At 40.5% G+C, this 19214-nt stretch overlaps 1 protein-coding gene across 1 annotated transcript in view; it reads right to left on the bottom strand.

Moving 5' to 3' along the window:
- Positions 1-980: 980 nt before the first annotated feature.
- The window catches only part of RHOJ (ras homolog family member J), a 93089-nt gene continuing 74855 nt past the window's right edge, over positions 981-19214 (bottom strand). Inside the window, exons 3-5 of the mRNA XM_081509831.1 lie at positions 13729-13893; positions 11240-11335; positions 981-3305 (exon numbers count right to left, since the gene is read on the bottom strand). Coding sequence (XP_081365957.1) covers positions 3159-3305; positions 11240-11335; positions 13729-13893 — 408 coding nt within the window. The 3' untranslated portion in view covers positions 981-3158. The remainder of the gene's footprint in view (positions 3306-11239; positions 11336-13728; positions 13894-19214) is intronic.

The raw sequence follows: 19214 nt of genomic DNA, 5'->3' as shown, positions 1-19214 counted from the left end.
TAGGATCTGTAGGATAAACAGATGCAACTCAGGTAATATACCTACAAAACTCCAACTTAATATGTTGATAATGAGTAGATTCTAGTATGAGTGGTGTCCAATTCTGCAACCCCAGGGATTGTAGCCCACCAGGCTCATCTGTCCATGGAATTCTCCAGGCAAGAATACTGAAGTGGGCCATTCCTTTTTCAAGGGGATCTTCCTGACCCAGGGATCGAACCTAGATCTCCCGCATTGCAGGCAGATTCTTTACCGTCTGAGCTACCAGTATAGATTACGGTATGGAGTTGAAAGGCACTGGATGGGAAGCAGAAAAACTGAGATCTGTCCAGCTTTGTCACAACATATCTCTTTTAACTCATCTGTGTATTCAAGAATATGTTTTCTAATCTGTTCAATGAGGAGATTGGACTATAGCTTCTTCTATCTCAGAAAAGTCAAGACTGTACCTTCAGTAGCGATCCGTCGCCCCTTCTTGACTTTGAAGATGGTGTAGACCTTTAAAAGGGTCCTTGTTGAGATTTCTATGTCTTCCAATCTTTGGTTTCAGAATATAGTTTTATTCAATCTTATGGCAGAAAATTTTTTTTTTTTTTTTAGAGAAATTAACTACCTATTGCCATGAAACAGGGAATACATGATTAATTTGGTGGAATGACATGAACTCTTTTAGGTTGCTTTATTCTTCATTATTTTATTCAACAAATAGCTCCTAAAATCTCTAAGAGCCTGGGCTCCACACAGACATTGTCTCTCCACGTTCTGGTTCTAGGCGAGAGAGAGATCTCCCACTATGAACAAGTTAATCTCTGTGGCCCATTAGGGAGGTGATGACCTGGGGAACCATTTGCCTGTTGAGTGCACACATCTGGAAAATTCTCCTTGGCAGAGCAAACACACTGTTCTCAATTTTTCATCCACATCAGTGAGGAGCGGCTCTTCAGCAAGACGTAACCACACAATAATGTAACAAAACCAGCTAACGGCACTTCATTTATTATAGGGCTAAATGCTCATTATTGTTTGTAAAGGATGAACTCATAACGTCTGCAGAGTTACAGTTTATACATGGTTGATTTCCACTTACAGAGAGAGAATGTCCTTGTTTTCTCTAAATGTCAAGCTTTGACTTACAAAACTCCCGTTTTCTTTTAGGTAGGGTGTGTGTGTATTCAAGAAAATGTTCAGCAACTAGATTGGGGAGAAGAGAAATAAAACTTGAAATGTAGAAGAAGGGAAAGCACATTTCAAAAATTCCAAACAAACCCCAAAAAACTGAGGGGGTGTCATGGAAGTCTTCACAGAAAAGACCAATACTGTATGCTTCTTTTTAAATGTGCTTCCTCCAGGAGCAGAAAGAACTAGAAAGACTGGATTTTTCCAACAGGAGTGTGAATCTAGAAATTCTTAAACTAAAATTCGTGTAATTTCATGCTGCAAAGAGGCACTTTGCTTATGCAATTGAAATAAAAATAAAGTGCCTACCTGGGTGTTTCCAGGATAACTGTAAGCAAATAAAACTAATTAGAAGCCTTCACAGTCTCTAATTAAAGCTAGGAAATAAATCACTCTGAGATATAAGAATCCCTGGATGTTTGGAAGTCTCTTCCCCAAGGCCAAAGTCCCTGTTCCACAGAGCACATCAGTTTGGAAGCAGGGCATAGATGGATCCAGAGCTTGGTACTCATGGATATAGACCAAAATACACATTTGGGACAATGAGTACAGGAAATAGGGAGGGGCAATATTTCAGTACCAGTTATACTTGGAAAATATCATTTAAAGAGAATGAGAGCTCCCATGGGACAAGCTGAGAAGCACTTTCAGTTGAAGTGAGAGGGAAAATTGAGGCACTTTGGCTTAACCTTTGGGGACTTTTAAACACAACTTTTTTACATCCCATGATCAGATCCTTCTTTGGAATCAAGTTATTATTGGGCATGGGAGACAGTGTGAAATCAAGAGAGGAAAGAGGCATGCAGTGGGGAAGCGAGGAAGCAGGAAATTTCACTTTAATGAATAATAATTTTTTAAAAGATAGGTCTGCCATATTCTCTTCCTAAAATCAGTTTGATTGAAAAGCAGAAATCCTACTTTATTAAAAGTACAGTTCATTTGTAATTTTGAAGAGCCAACTCATTGGAAAAGACCCTGATGCTGGGAAAGATTGAAGGCAAGAGGAGAGGGGAGAGACAGAGGATGCAATGGTTGGATGGCATCACTGACTCAATGGACATGAGTTTGAGGAAACTGTGGGAGATAGTGAAGGACAGGGAAGTCTAGTGTGCTGCAGTCCAAGGGGTTGCAGTGAGTCAGGCCTGACTTAGCGACTAAATAACAACAATGACAATATAATGTGGAAAAAATAAAGTGACCAATCAACGTAAGCATTCCTGGGGGTGAATCTTAGGCAACAAATGTGGACCTGCAACAATTCAGATGGTGTTTCTTTCAATCAGGGTCAGAAATTATGGCTTTGTATATTTCCAAAAGTTTCAACATTTCCTTGCATCTTCTTACAGTCAGGCATTCAGAGGTACATGTTGGTTTTAATAGCTTTGGTAGAAACATGCTCAAAATAGGAATGAACTTAAAAACCTTTTTCTTTAAGATAGTTTGGCATGGTTTTATAAGGCCTGAGTAAACTGGTAAATTAGTAATTTCTTAAAATAATACAAATTTATGTAAGACACATAGTAGAACAGCAGATTCAAGAAAAAAAAAAGGTTAGTATCATATTCCCAGGTTTTGTAAAAGACATCACATAAGGCCACCAATACAAGAACCAAGTTCTTTTTTTTGGTTTTGTTTTCGGTTTTCCTGTGATGATTTCCTATCAGATTCTCGATCTTGGAGGGGATGATGGAAAACTCAAGATGGTCTTTGACTTTGTTTCCCACGTGGTCAGCGGTGGCACTGGCTGGGATCTGGGCTCAGCATTCTCGTGGAGTGTGCAACGTGGATGCTTCTGGCTGGTATGGAGGATGTGGCAGTTGGCTGATAGTGTGCTGTGCTTGGGAGGGCTCACAGGGCAGAGGGCCAAGCCTCTGGGTCCGGGACTTCCTCTCTGGCCATGCCCTCCTTTTGGCTTGAGCTGGGTCACAGAGACTGGCTGCCATTCTTACCCTCGGTGGGGTGGAGGTGGGTCTCAAGCCACCTCAGATAATTGAACAGCAGCTGTGACACTGGGAGCAGTGTTTCTTCTTTTTCTTGGGATGGAAAATGGTGAGGATTGCTTCATCAAAAACTGCTTTGAGACCTTTCTGGGTCAGGGCCGAGCATTCCAGGTAGCACTGTGCTCCGATCTAAAACACAAAGAGAGGCGTGAGAGGAGGAGGAGAGAGAAAAGCACAGTGGTGTCTGCCCTCTGCCCAGCCAAGCGCTACCGTTGCTTGTCTCACAAACAGCCCAGGGATGGTTTGGATCACGTCTTTTCCTTCTGCGTTTCAACTTGCATCTGCTTTTCTTTTTGGTATTTTTACATATTTTGCTTTCTGATGTTAACATTAAATGACTGTGGATTGCTTCTGATAAACAAATTTATTCGTAAGTATAAGAATATAAAATATAAAAATTAAGAGAGGATTCAAAACCAGTGATATGGTTTAAGTATTTTTTTGTGAACTGCAGGGTACGTGATGTTGTTTTTCGTGCCTTCTCATTTGTATGCAGAACATGTGAACGTGGTACAAGTGAAATGAATTCCCTTCTGTGCATAGTAGGGCAGGGTGTCAACTTGCTTAATAAAGCTCACAGAAAGAGAGTGGTTTTATAGAGAGTGATATGGTTTTATAGGTCATTTTTTATTAAAATGTACTTCTGACAAGGTCTCTCTCAGCAAAGTAATATCTGATTGGTTATATTATTCACTTTTAAGATACATTAAAAGGCATATTTTAAGCAGTTAAAAAAAAGTCTCAAAACATATAAAAATAAAGGTCATAAAATGTATCTACTAGCACAGATACCCTCTTTGTCAATATACAGTCTACGTGTATTTAAATGACAAAATATCTTGTGCTTGCCTAGGGCTTTATTTCAAAGCTTTTGATGATTTCATATTATGATATATTTGATAATCACAGATCCCTATGAGAAATATAAAAATTCAGGCCAGAGCTACAGATTCTCATTTTAAAATATTGCAGCTAGAGCAGCCCATGTTTGGCAGTCAACTTCATGAGCTAATTCATGTGAGCGAGACCTGGGGTTTTAATTGCTCCAAGCTCAGTATGAGCTAACAGTTTGATGTGGACTTTTTAATATTAAGGACATCTGGAGAAATGCTTCTATTATATGCTTTACATTATAAGAATAACTGAGAAATTAAAGTGTATCCAGGAGAGGGTGGATAGATGGAGAGCTCCTGGAAACCAACAGATAAATGACTAAAAGAGGGTAGCAAAATCACATGCCAATTAGGGCCAGTAGCTTAGGGAACTGAATAAAGTAGGGCTGGTGCCAGACAACAGGGAGAGGTGGAGACTGCGGCATCCTGTGGGTGCACACCCCTCTAAAGCTGGCAGTCTATTTGGCTTTGGACAATTGTTGTCATGCAGGAATGTTGGTTCATTGTTGCCATCTTCATGTTTTTGAAGAGGACATGGGCATTTGGACTTTAATTAATATTTACCAATTAAAAAACACTCTGTGGGCCAAGCAAGACACTAATATGGGGTGTCTTGGGCAGCAACCAGCCAATTTGTATGGCTTAAGGATGTCCAACTAGAAAGTGAACAAGCTAGACCTAGAATCTGGGTCACTTTATGACTATTCTTTTCCTGGTTTCATGATGGAAACTCTGACCTTCATCACTCAACTCTAGTCAAGTTGACAATGAAGTGAGGCTGCCCACTTGTTTGAAAGTCTACAGATAAGAAAACTAAGCATGAGGTAAAATTGTTCTGGTGGGGTCCAGATATGCATTTTTTTCCTATATGGTTATTGGTTACTGTATAAGCCAAAAAAAAAAAAAAAATTCCCAAAGGAAGGATGTTACATATTGAAAACTGATTTTATGGTTTCACTTTGACCGTGGTCTGGATTACAAAATAGCTTTCTTTTATAGTTAAAAACAATTGAATATAAGAGAGGGACAGTGAAGTGAAAGTCACTCAGTCGTGTCCGACTCTTTGCAACCTCATGGACTATACAGTCCATGGAATTCTCCAGGCCAGAATACTGGAGTGGGTAGCCTTTCCCTTCTCCAGGGGATCTTTCCAACCTAGGGATTGAACCCAAGTCTCCCGCATTGCAGGCAGATTCTTTACCAGCTGAGCCACAAGGGAACCGAGGGATAAGGATTAGAAAAATTTTTCCTAATAATGTCCTGAAGTGTCATCTCTTACCATTTGGGACTGTATTCAGGACTCAATTTTAACACATGTGAAAAGCACAGTAATTTAATGAATGTGTCTACTGAGTGAGTGCTTATAATGTACTGGCTCTTGTCAGTCATACTGAAAAAAATACCCAGAACACGCCATGGGGCTGTTGTATCTAGAATACCTCCCCGCTAAGATCACAAGCTTCGACTGACTCTGGGAATTACAGGACAGCTGGATTGAACTGGGTTTACACATGGAATTCTGGACCATCTGGTCCTGCAAGATGGGAGAGTGCACATTTTCTCCTTCTCTTGTCTCTCCCGTGCCCCTGCCACAGTGCTGCTGACAACCTATTAGAGTTTTCCTTTTGATGGTGCAAGAGGAGTCCAAACTTGTCTTTCCCAATTCAGACATTTCTGAAGATAATCAAACAGTAGATCAAGGCATTATTGTGCAACTGGGTTAATATAGCATTATTTTGTACTGATAGTTACAGGAAAAGTAGCAAACAGATTTTGGGTGTGATTTGGGAAATATGTGTGAGAACCAGAACCCAGTTGTGAGGTCAGTATTGCTAACCAAGGATTAGGTGCTGTAATGGTCAGAGGAAAGAATTCATCCCGATGCAGGTAAGACTTATTCCCTGTAACACAGCTATGTTATAAGGACTGCTGGGAAAAAAAAGTGTGCCCTCCCTTCAAGGTGCAAAACGTAAAACCATCCCAAGGAAACATAGCCTCTTTTACAGCAGCAACTTCATCTGCCTCTTGGAGCAAAGTGACCTACACTGTAAAATATTTAGAATCCATCTGTAAGTGCTCAGGATTCACAGATCTTTGTTTAGATACACATTTTAGCAATCTGGGACATGCTTTACCAAAATGATGTGTTTTCAGGAACAAAATTGAGACTGAGGAATGTAAACTGAGAGAACATTTTCCTGATAACTTTGTAAGAGCTGTAACATTGTTTCCCAGAAGCTGGGAAATTTATCAGAGGTATACAGAAGGTCAAAGAGTGTGACAAGAAGAAAAAAACAGGCAAACAAACTCACAGTGACCAATCAAGTGAAAGAAAACCTAGTGTTTCTTCCAGGTGGTCCTTGTGGAGGTGGGACATGTTCTAGAATAAGATAAGGCATAACTGGAAGGAATAAAATGGAAGGTCTGCCCAGCTGCAGACATATCTGAGAGGACACAGTGTCCACAACAGTGCTAGCTAGGTGAGCTAGACTTTGTGGTAGGTACACTGGCTCACTTAGCTGAGAGGTTAAGTCTCTCACCATTCTCCGTTGTAGCTCAGAAAACTGATGTCCAGAGAGGTAAGGTAACCTCCTTAAGGAGGTTATACAACTAAGAAAATGGCAGAGGTTTGAATATGTCTGTCTCCTGAGCCTGAGTCTTAACCATTCTGTTGAGGTCTCTCTAGCAAATGTAAAGAAATGTGATGAAAGAGCAAAATAAACAGATGGAGATTTTGCTATGACTGAGTGACGATGAGAGAAGAAGAAGGAAAAGGAAGGCTGGTACTGTATGTAAATAGGGAGAAAAGATGTTAGTACAATAAACAGAGTAAGCTGATATCTAAAGAAATGGTGAGTAGCAGAGAAGTTCCTTATTTCTGATTAAAAATTTAGGAAAGGTATGCAGAGAGAAAGTTCAACTTGAGAGCCACACGACAGAAAGAGAACCAAAGGACTTGTGAGAGAGATTCCATCTCAATAAAGTAGCATAATGACCAAACTGCTGAAAGAGGAAAAGTGTTTCTACGCTGGATGCATTGGCTGCTGATTTTTTTTTTTTTTTCAAGAATTGGTAGAAATTGCCAACTCAAGGGTGGATAATGTGAGCGCACTGCTTGAGTGTAGGTTATTATGAGGTGGTGGGGATTGTGGCTTACTGAACGTATATATTGGTTCAGGTTTTTCTGTACCATCTTATGGGAAAACCTGAATGAACTTTCAGGCCAACCCAATGCCTTATTTAAAAAACTGTTTAAAAGTTGCAACTGATGAAGAAATGCTGGATGGTGCTGCCAGATGTACTGATTTTTTTAAGAAGTCAGAAACGTGTATATTTACATGAAGTTTCCAAACTGCTCAATGTTGGCCACTAAATCACATCAAAAATACCCATGTTGGTTGATCAAAACATTTGTGGGTGAAATTTGGGCCATTACTTGCATGTTTTGGTCTCCCTATTTGGGATTTGATCTCCCCAGTCCTCTAGTTTTGTCCACCTGACAAACTTATTATCCTGGCTCAGTTGTTGGCTGCTCCAAGAAGCTGACTCTGAGTCCTTCTCCCCAAACGTGTCCATCACTCTCCCCTCTCTGCTACCCCAGTCCTTTGTGCACGTGTCTGTTCTATTTGTTCAGCTGGTGTGCTTTAGCTTGCCTGTCTCTCTTGTCTTCTGTGCTGTGGGTCTCCTGAGGGCAGGGCTCTCACTCTGATCTCTGTAGCCCAGATCCCAGCAGTGAAGTGACTGATTTCCCATGACCACAGGACAAAGAGGAAATGGCCGGCACACAAAACAAGGAGGGTAATGGTGACCTTCACAGTCAGCAGAAGGGTATTAGAGACTCCAGGAGCATTGATGACAAGGTTTGTGCTGCAGTTTTGCTGCTTTAAACCCCACTGGTGCAAGTCAAAAACCCAAGAAACAGGTGCTAAGACAGAGAGTGAGAACAGCAATAAAAAAGGCACAGGGTGAAGAAGATGACGGGAGAGGCCAAAAATTGAAAAAAGGAAAATGATCTAGAGTTTTATTCAGAAATACCTTAGGAAGACTGAGCTTAGAAAACCATGTTTAGATTGTATTCAGCGGAATTGGGAAAGAGAATACACAAAGAAGCATCATCTCAGAGCAAAAGTGGCACAGATTAGGTATTAATTACTGCCAAGTAAGTCCAGTAGCCATACAGACATACACAAATGACAAAAGCGTGGGAAGAGTAGGCTGAAGATTAAAAACAATAATGAAAAGAAGAGGAAGGATAAAGCAAGTAAAGGGATAACAATGACTACTTATTATAAATTGATATAAAACATTTACATAAATGTAGTTGACTCTAGAGTGTAAATAATAGGAAATATGTATTACATGAAAATGTCTCAAATATAAAATGTCCTTTCAGATCAAGAAGAGATGATAGATGAAAAACATTTTGGAAATTGAAAAGTACTGAACAGAAGTATATAAAAAATCTGAACTTTCAAAGCATTTAAGTTATGGGGAGAATATACACATTAAAATCGGGGCCTTCAGGGACTTTCCTGGTCCCTGTGGTTAAGACTTCACCTTCCTGTGCAGGGGGTGCAGGTCCGATTCCCGGTTGGGGAGCTGACACCCAACATGTCTCACAGCCAAAAAAACAAAACGTTAAACAGAAACAATATTGTAACAAATTCAGTAAAGACTTTAAAAAGGGTCCACATCAAAAAGAGTCTTTAAAAAAGATACGGGGCTTCAGTCTATAAACAAAGAAGCCCCAAACCTAAGGGTTTCTTTTCAGATTAGAAGGGGGGAAGTAGAAGAGCATGGTGGTTAAACGCAGTTGCATATCCTGGCCCTGCCGCTTTCTAGGGGGCGACCTTAGCTTCCCTGAGCCTCCGTTTCCACTAGGAGAGTGGAGGTAATAATATATACACCTTGGGGGGTTGCTGTGAGGATTAATTAAGACAAGGCGTGTAAAGCACTTGGCATGAAGCCCAGTGGACTGCAAATCCTCCATAAACGTTAGCTGTTATTATAAACTACTTGACAGGAAAGTCAGGGAGCAGAGAAACCTAAAGCATCTCTATAATTACATGAATTGTGATGAAACAAGTTAAACTCTTGCTTGGTTTTCTTCTAAATTGGATTTTGTAAGCTAAACATGATTTTCGCTGTATCTGAGAGCAGTTGCTAGGAGAAACCGGCAAAAGGCGATGAAGTGGTGAACTCAGCCATTGTTCCTAAAATAAGTATGAAATGAGATGGGAGGCTTTGGAACGACTTCTTCTTAGAGGGAAAAAACAACTTCCCAAATGAGAAGCCAGTCTAGGACGTTGACAGGATGGTGGTGGGAGAGACTCCAGAAGCAAGAGACACAGAAAACAAGTTTCTGCACAAAGCTGGTGCTGAGCCTTTGGAGCCTCCTTGCTGTGAGAGATATCTAGCTAGGAATCACATATGATCATTTGTGGAACTGTATGTTAAAGTACTTTAGGGAGAGAATGGAAGCTGGATGTTTGAGGAAAAGGAAGAAGAACCTGTGGAAATGTGCCCATTTCTTAAAAAACATTTTGGCTCTATCACATGGCATATGAAATCTTAGTTCCCCAACGAGAAACTGAACCTGTGTCCTCTGTGTGGAAGTGTGGAGTCTTCACCGTTGGGCCACCAGGGAAGTCTGACATGTGCCCATTTTATAGGTGGGAAAAGAAATGGTTTGAGGAGATGGTTTACAAAAGGTCAGGTGCATGGGGGTGGGGAGGTCAGGAAGATCCCCTGGAGTAGGAAATGGCAGCCCACTCCAGTATTCTTGCCTGGAAAATTCCATGGACAGAGGAGCCTGGTGGGCTATAGTCCAAAGAGTTGCAAAGAGTCGGATGTAACTGAGCGATTGAACACACTCATACACACACACCTATTATCAGCTGTGTGAATCAAAGCTGTTCATCTCCCTAAGACTCTGGGTCCTCAACTGTAAGACAAGACCACTGCTCTCTACCTAAGAGGGGAGCAAGAGGCTGAAATGAGATGGAGCTTGTAAAGTGCTTAGTGAGAACAGGATGGGTGGCTCCCACTGCTGGTTCTAACATTACCACCCCTAGAAGCATTCAGTTTCTCAAATATTTGTGAGATGTTCTCACATCTTACATCCATAGAAACAGAATTTTATTTAATTCATTTCTATTCAAATACATCACTTAATTTTGTTGCCTATAAGAAAGGTTTAATAAGAGAAATACATGCATTTTTATTCACAAAAATTTGGTAATTAATGTGACTCTTCACCTATTTAAAAGCAGGGGACCCCTAACTCTGTCCCAGGGCATGCATTTGCAGAGTTAGTTACATAAAGTAAAAGAGAAATTTCTGAGACCTTTGGCCTGGCTTGATGGGTTTGTGACTAAATCAATGAGGAGGTTATGGAAATATGATTTATAAACCTCCTTTTGCATCTAGTACCTCGTCCTCTCATGTACATGTTAGTGTCTGCTTTTGTGCACCTCTTGGCAGTAAATGGGAGACAGATTTGGTCTAAGTTGTTTTCCCAACAAAATCACTCTTTAGCTCTTAAGAATGAAGAAAGGACCATGGAGAGGATCATGGAAACTGTTCCAGTTGTGAGCAAGTAGCTATTATCTGTGAATAGCCCCTTGGATTCTTCGACTAGTTACCTTTTGGTCTATGTTACTCTGTTAAGAAGCTGTTGGTGACATAATCCAGCTTCTCTAACTGGCTACTCATTATAGGATAAGAAGGACTAAACAAATATAACCCTGCCAGATGCAAATCTAAGTTTCTCTCAGGAAAATCACAAAATGCCTTTTATGGAGTCATTTAAATGAGTTTACATGGATAATAAGCAGTGAGCTTTACAAATATCCATCTAATGACTCCCTTTATTCATACTCAATATGGCAAATGGATATTCTAGAGGTTGCTAAATCAGATGATAAGTGCTTCAGCTGTTTAAATTCATCAAGTTTCTTTCTTAATGAAAACCAGACAGTGCTGGATGACAAGAATGCTAACCAAATGGTCCCTTCCAGCCTGACTTGAACAGAGGGAAGTGTATAAAGCAGAGAGATGATTTTGAACACATTGCATTTTAAAGCAAAAGCCTATGTCACTCTTCCATTCCAAAGCATACAGCAAACTCCTCTGTCAGAAACCATTGAAAATGAAATTCAAAATCAGTACCGCTTTTGCAAGCTTCACACCATGCTCGTAAGTGAGAGGTTTCTCCTTCATATATAGCAAACGGGCCAAAGTTTTGGGGTCATCTCGGAGATCAATCTGGCAAAAAACACACATGTGATACATTTATTCATTTTTTCAGGCCTTACCAGATATTTCAAACTGTGACATAATAGAGATGTTTTCCCACTTGACACCCATGAAATTGCTGAATTTTCTTTAAGGAAGCACATACACATGGCCATATTATGTCTAGAAATTAAAGTGTGTTCTTTGTATATGTATACCCCAGGCTTTACTCATAGTTTCCCCTTCAAAACTATTACCCTGGGAAAGTGAAAGTGAAAGTTGTTCAGTCCTGTCTAACTCTTTGTGACCCCAGGGACTATCAGTCCATAGAATTCTCTAGGCCAGAATACTGGAGTGGGTAGCCTATCCCTTTTCCAGTGGATCTTCCCAACCCAGGAATTGAACTGGGGCCTCCTGCATTGGAGGAGGATTCTTTACCAACTGAGCTATCAGGGAACTTTCACTATTACCCTGGGAGCTGAGGACTTATTCAAATGATTCTGCGGCTGTTTCAAATGCTTTTGAAATTTCCTGTTTATTTCTAGACCCTACTTATTGGATATACAAAATAATCAGTCTTATTACCCTGCAGTGATGCCTCATTTCGGAGAAGGCAATGGCACCCCACTCCAGCACTCTTGCCTGGAAAATCCGATGGATGGAGGAGCCTGGTAGGCTACAGTCCATGGGGTCGCTAAGAGTTGGACACGACTGAGCGACTTCACTTTCACTTTTCCCTCTCATGCACTGGAGAAGGAAATGGCAACCCACTCCAGTATTCTTGCCTGGAGAATCCCGGGGATGGCGGAGCCTGGTGGGCTGCCATCTATGGGGTCGCACAGAGTCGGACATGACTGAAGCGACTTAGCAGCAGCAGCAGCAGATGCCTCATTTGATCTCTAGTTATATTACCAATTTTCTAATAGTTATTTCCTGGCTCTGATTATATGTATATTATACACATAGACTTTTCCAAACCAAATCTTCATACTCAAAGGGATGAAGATGTGTCACTTATGAGGATATTCTAAAGAATGTGCTGTAGGCTCTGAAGGCAAGTTCTAAAGAAGAATTTCCAAGGGGCTTGCTCAAGGAATAAACATTAATCTTTTCAAACATAGAACTACTTCAAAAATAGCATCCATGTGTGGATGAGGGTTGAAAATTTAAATATTTAAGTTGCTTTAACCTCTCACTGTGTGTGTGAACCCATGCATACATGCATGTGTGTCAATATGGGCACATCAAAGCTTGTGTTTGAAAGAAAAAAATGACACTAGGGTCCCCTTTGAAAGCCCATTTCTCAGCTTTACTACTTTGTGGGTGGGTTTTATTTTTTTGCCTTAATTTTTCAACTTAGTGCCCACAAGTTATAAAAAGGATTTGGATCATACAAAGATGTTGGCATGTCCCATCAAATATTTTCTTATCAAATCGTCAAACATTATCATCTAAAGTTAAGACAAATGATTTCATTTAAACAAACAAATTATTATCTTTCAGAGCAGAAGCATTAATTATATTTATGGATCTGTTAGTTCTCTGTCCACATACTCTCTTGGAAATATTTTCCTTTCTCTTACTCACTTAAAAGTTTCTCTTGGTCAAGCAGAATGTAAAATGAGAAATAGAAAGCAGCTGCATATGAAACAGACAACAATAAAGCTCTTCAGTATCATTACATTTCTATGTCTTTGGGATAGTAATTTGGGTTTTAACATAGCAAAGAACAATCTATTTAAAACTATAAAAAGCTAGAACAAGCTCTAATGTGTTTGGGAACTGGCTTACTGTTGGAAATTCAAACTATGGAACTTTATTAGCTTTCAAAACACTTTAAAGTCTTACAATTGCAGCTTTGTCTGATATATATCTGTTTGAATATCATTTCTAAGATCTGAAAGATGGGGGGCCTTCAAGAGAATAGGGAACAGTGAATTTCTGTCTTCCTTTTCAAGGACTGTTATTGAGGAGTTTCTGTCATAATGAGCCTATTCTGATTGCTGGGGTCATTTTGACATTCACACCTATTTTGTGACTTTCAAACAATCATTGGTTTTAGATATAAAAAAAATTAGGTAATAAGTGTAACTGACATCTACACCTCATTCCTCTGACTCAGAACTGGAGAAGGGTGTCTGTTTAAAAAATGACTTTGTTTTTTAAAGACAAGAAGTGGAGAGAAGAATTTTTAAAGGCCCCACAGAAACTTACTGTTACATATGCAATGGCTTTATTGTCTTTTCGACCGTGGGCTGAATAACCACGTGGTTCATAATAAAGGCTGTTCATCAGACTGTTGTACCTGAGACCCTCTATTCAACAGTGTTTGGTAGAACAGGACGTTCAGGAGATGCCTACAGGGTCTTTCCATTTTGGTGAACCCTCCACTGCCACCCTACCCGGCCACGCCGCCTTCTAACCTGGGTCCCTATGAGGACGTAAGGCACGTGAGGCATGCAGTCCTTCAGCTCCGGGACCCACTCCTCCTGGACGTTGTGATAAGAAGCAGGGTTTACGACAGAGAAGCAGATCAAAAACACATCAGTGTTGGGGTAGGAGAGCGGCCTCAGCTGGTTGTAATCCTCCTGTGGGAAGAGCAAAGAGTCTGTGTGTTTGTATTGATGCAACAGGGTGAGGTGCGGCCCGTGTGGTTCCAGGAGTGACGCAGACTTAGATTCCACCGCAGCGCCCTCTGACGCCGTTCCTTCCCCGACGCCGAAATCTGATGGTTCCCTGTATTACCAGAAGTAAAGGAGCCCTCGGCCAGGAAAACACTTTGTTGTGTACAGAGCAATTATGAATTGTCCTCTTTTAAGATGAACAAAAACAAAAACAAACCCTTAAAAACATTTTAAAATAGCTTTAGTGGGATAATTTACATACTATAAAGTTCATCCGTTTAATTTCTATAACTCAAGAAGAATAATTGCGATTCTTGTGTCTGTGGGAATTGTGTTGTATTGCGTATGGATTTAAATTAGTGGGCCATTGGCCAAGGCACAGAAATTCTCTCCTTATGTAATTTTTAAAAAATTGCATTGAAATTCAATTTAGAATAAGCTAACTAAAATGCAAAGCAATGAGTTGTTGCTAAAGCATACACCACAATATTTGAAGAAATATATTGTGTGAGGGGTTAGATCTAAGAATTTGGGATTTGTTTCTAAATCTACCTACAAGCCATATTTGACCTAATAAATAAATAAGATACCAGATTAATGATTTTTCTCCGAAGACTTTTCAGAACAGAATATGCTTTGGTTGAAGAGCTTGTGGTTGCATAAGATGTTTATGTATATGCTATTTTAGTGAGAAATGATAGAGAGAAAGAAAAATGTTGGATCATCTCAACTTTGGGAAAAGTCAGCAAGTATCTTTTATTGTATATAAAATATTTTAGGAGGTTCCAAGGTAAAATCTGCTATTTCATTAGAAGGTTTTATCTATTTTCATAGGATTTGGTAACAAGTGCACAGTAACTTTATGTGTGTGTGTATATTTTATATGTATATACTATATACACATATTAATAATACATGTTCTCACATACCACAGTATGACACAAATGTTCATACACACTACAGTATACTTCATATACATACACACACTACATACAAGCACACATTATACATACATAGGCGAAACCAAATCTGTATGTTCACACTTAACACATATGTACATAGAAATGGACAATGTATCAATTCATTTATTAGGGTCTGTCCTTACCACTCTTTCTAACATTAAAAAAATTATAAAACATATATGCTCGTTGTAAATATTTAAACATTATGTAAGGACATAGAATTAGAAGTAAAAGTTTGTTTCTATCCGGTGCTTTATCTCTAATAATTTTTCCTCTCTTCTCAGATGGAGCCATTATGTAACAGTATCCTTCCAAACTTTTAACGTTTATTTACATATATAACATATGCATGTTTATTTAAAAATTAATTGATTATATAGCTTAAATTGTTGTGTGAGTCTTGCTTTTTTTTAAAAAATTTTTTTATTTATTTGGCTGCATCAGGTCTTAGGGAGGCATGCAGGATCTTTATTGCACCATGTGAGATCTTTCATTGCAGTGTGTAGACTCTCTAGTTGTGGCCCAGCTACTTGCTCCACAGCATGTGGGATCTTAGTTCCCCGACCAGGGATCGAACCCACGTCCCCTGCATTGCAGGATAGATTCTTAACTGCTGGATTACCAGGGAAGTTCTGATACTTGCTATTTTAAACTTTATATGTATGGATATTTAAAAATATCGATCTCACTATCTTTCTTTTGACTCTAATAACATCTTTATTAAAAGGGGGTGCACACGGCCATGTACACATGTGCCTGGGAGGAAACCCCTTGGAATGTCAGGCATGGTCATCTCTGGTTGGTCAACATGCATTTATTGTCATTTAGTGCCCAGCACACAGGGGCTCAGTACACTATTACTGCTTCTAATTCTATCACAGCCTAAGAAAAATGCAATGCAGGCTGGCAAGGATGCTGAATAAAATCCTAAAACAGTGAACGAGAAACACACAAAAAGTCCGTTATTGTGGCTCATTTACCACATTTCTATTAAAGCAATTAATTGGGAGTTGAATATGTTGCTTAAAAACTGACTGGGCCAGGCCTACGACTGCATCTCAGTCAAGTTGTGCCCATGTCTGTGTGTGTATGTCTGCATGTTGAGGGTGGTAGTGGTGGGAGCGGACATCTTTTATCAGTACCTCCTCCTCTGCACACAACTAGCCCTAAAAGCCAAACCTCTCCCAGGGTCTCTCACCCCTCTCTCTTCTCTCTCACAGTAGCTGTGAAGTCCGCAAGCTAAGAACTCTCCTTCCCAGCCCATAATCTATAGCTGTTCACGACACCACCTGCTCCCTGTCCCTGCGTCCTCTCATCTGCATTGTCATAAATGGAGTGCGGGCTGTGTTGTTTTTCTCTTGTGCCCCACTTAGACTCAGTCCATAGCAAATATTCCATAAGTGCTGTTGACTGACTGGATGACACAGGGTCTGCTGTGACCTGCAAATGAATACACGGCTTTTCTGTGGATCATTTCTTGTAGTTTTCATAAGAATCACCTGGGGAGCTTTAAAAACCTCCCGATGACCTGCTAGTCAACTGCCTGCCTCGTCCTTCCCTACCCTGGGATCAGTGAAACCAGAATCTCTTGAGAGTGGGTTTGGGTATCTGGGTATTCTGATTTCACTGGCCTGAGGTTGGCATGGAGTTGAGAACAAGTGAGTTACATCACCTTGACTACCAACTGAAGATATATCCAGGGCTTATTACTAAGGGCCAGGCACTGTTTCAAGCTCTTTCATGCATGATCTAGTTGATCCTCTCACTAGCCCTGAAAAGATGGTACATCAACATCCAAATTTCATAGAAGAGGAAATTAAGGGTTAGAGAAATTCAGCACTGGACCAAAATTACAGAGCTTAAACACCAAGATAGTGTATTTAGCCTGAATCCAGCTCTAGCTCTTAATTGTGAACATGTAATTTGTTTCAGCCCAGAATTTTAAGTGACAGATTAAGTATTTTCTTGAAAATTTGGTTCTCTAGAAATCTTAATATGGATTGATGCTTTACCCAAGGATCTAGGAAAAGAAATATTAGACCATGGGGTGTAGTTACTTATTGCACTCATCTCACACACTAGTACAGTAATGCTCAAAATTCTCCAAGCCAGGCTTCAGCAATACGTGAACCGTGAACTTCCAAATGTTCAAGCTGGTTTTAGAAAAGGCAGAGGAACCAGAGATCAAATTGCCAATATCCGCTGGATCATCGAAAAAGCAAGAGAGTTCCAGAAAAACATCTATTTCTGCTTTATTGACTATGCCAAAGCCTTTGTGTGGATCACAATAAACTGTGGAAAATTCTGAAAGAGATGGGAATACCAGACCATCTGACCTGTCTCTTGAGAAACCTGTATGCAGGTCAGGAAGCAACAGTTAGAACTGGACATGGAACAACAGACTGGTTCCAAATAGGAAAAGGAGTACGTCAAGGCTGTATATTGTCACCCTGCTTATTTAACTTATATGCAGAGTACATCATGAGAAACGCTGGGCTGGAAGAAACACAAGCTGGAATCAAGATTGCCGGGAGAAATATCAATAACCTCAGATATGCAGATGCCACCATCCTTATGGCAGAAAATGAAGAAGAACTAAAGAGCCTCTTGATGAAAGTGAAAGAGGAGAGTGAAAAAGTTGGCTTAAAGCTCAACGTTCAGAAAACTAAGATCATGGCATCTGGCCCATCACTTCATGGGAAATAGATGGGGAAACAGTGGAAACAGTGTCAGACTTTATTTTTGGGGGCTCCAAAATCACTGCCGATGGTGATTGCAGCCATGAAATTAAAAGATGCTTACTCCTTGGCAGGAAGGTTATGGCCAACCTAGATAGCATATTTAAAAGCAGAGACATTACTTTGCCAACAAAAGTCCATCTATTCAAGGCTATGGTTTTTCCAGTGGTCATGTATGGATGTGAGAGTTGGACGGTGAAGAAAGCTGAGCGCCACAGAATTGATGCTTTTGAACTGTGGTGTTGGAGAAGACTCTTGAGAGTCCCTTGGACTGCAAGGAGATCCAATCAATCCATCCTAAAGGAGATCAATCCTGGGTGTTCATTGGAAGGACTGATGTTGAAGCTGAAACTCCAATACTTTGGCCACCTCATGCGAAGAGTTGACTCATTGGAAAAGACCCTAATGCTGGGAAGGATTGGGGGCAGGAGGAGAAGGGGACGACATAGGATGAGATGGTTGGATGGCGTCACTGACTCGATGGACATGTGTTTGGGTAAACTCTGGGAGTTGGTGATGGACAGGGAGGCCTGGCGTGCTTCAATTCATGGGGTCGCAAAGAGTCGGACACGACTGAGCGACTGAACCGAACTGAAAACTGAACCGAACTGAAAAGAAAGGCCTATCTCTAGGTCTGCATCTACCAGAAAGTACCACCAGATGGCAGCAGACACTGTATATTTAAAACCTCAAAGCCTAAAAAAACAACACAATTGGGAGAAATGTCACAAATACACAAATCGGGTCACAACTAGATAAGCAAATAACTGGTAGTCTGAAAGGATCATGTTTACTTGATTCTTTACCCAGAAACCCTCAAAGAAATTCTACTTTCATTATGGGAAAGTTAGGAAGACCCTGGGTTGCTGGATTAACTGTAGGTGGGAAGGTGACAGGAGTTTGGTTTTTTGATAATTTTCCTCCTAGTAGGTCTAGCTGGGTGACTTCTGACTGTGTCCTTCATTGGGCTTTATCCTGCTCTGTATTCTGTGAAAACTTTAGTGCTGCTGTATGTACTGTGCTCAGCTTAGTCGCTTAGTGGTGCCCGACTCTTTGCGACCCCATGTACTATAGACCACCAGGCTCCTCTGTCCATGGGGATTCTCCAGGCAAGAATACTGGAGTGCGTTGCCATGTCCTCCTCCAGGGGATCTTCCCGACCCAGGCATTGAACCCAGGTGTCCCGCATTGCAGGCAAATTCTTTACCACCTGAGCTACCAGGAAAGCTCAGTCCTGCTGTATAATTCCAATAAAAAAGATTAATTAATTTCCTACTGAATGCCTAGCATATAGCATTAAGGATGCTAGAAGAACTATATAAACAAGAATTGGAATTCTGGTGGGAAAAAGATGAAAATATGGGAAACAATTCCATTTATGTGAAAGTGAGAGGTGAAATGTCTCTTGTGTTAGTTTCTCAGTCATGTCCAACTCTTTGTGACCCAATGGACTGTAGCCCACCAGGCTCCCCTGTCCATGGGATTCTCCAGGCAAGAATGCTGGAGTTGGCAGCTATTCCCTTCTCCTGGAGATCTTCCCAACCCAGGGATCGAACCCAGGTCTCCTGCATTGCAGGCAGATTCT

This window comes from Giraffa tippelskirchi, chromosome 7 (assembly GCF_054371585.1).
Source record: "Giraffa tippelskirchi isolate mGirTip1 chromosome 7, T2T-mGirTip1v1.2.pri, whole genome shotgun sequence".
Classification (NCBI taxonomy): domain Eukaryota; kingdom Metazoa; phylum Chordata; class Mammalia; order Artiodactyla; family Giraffidae; genus Giraffa; species Giraffa tippelskirchi.
Note: the sequence above shows the minus strand (reverse complement) of the source record. Positions and strands in the feature narration are given on the sequence as shown.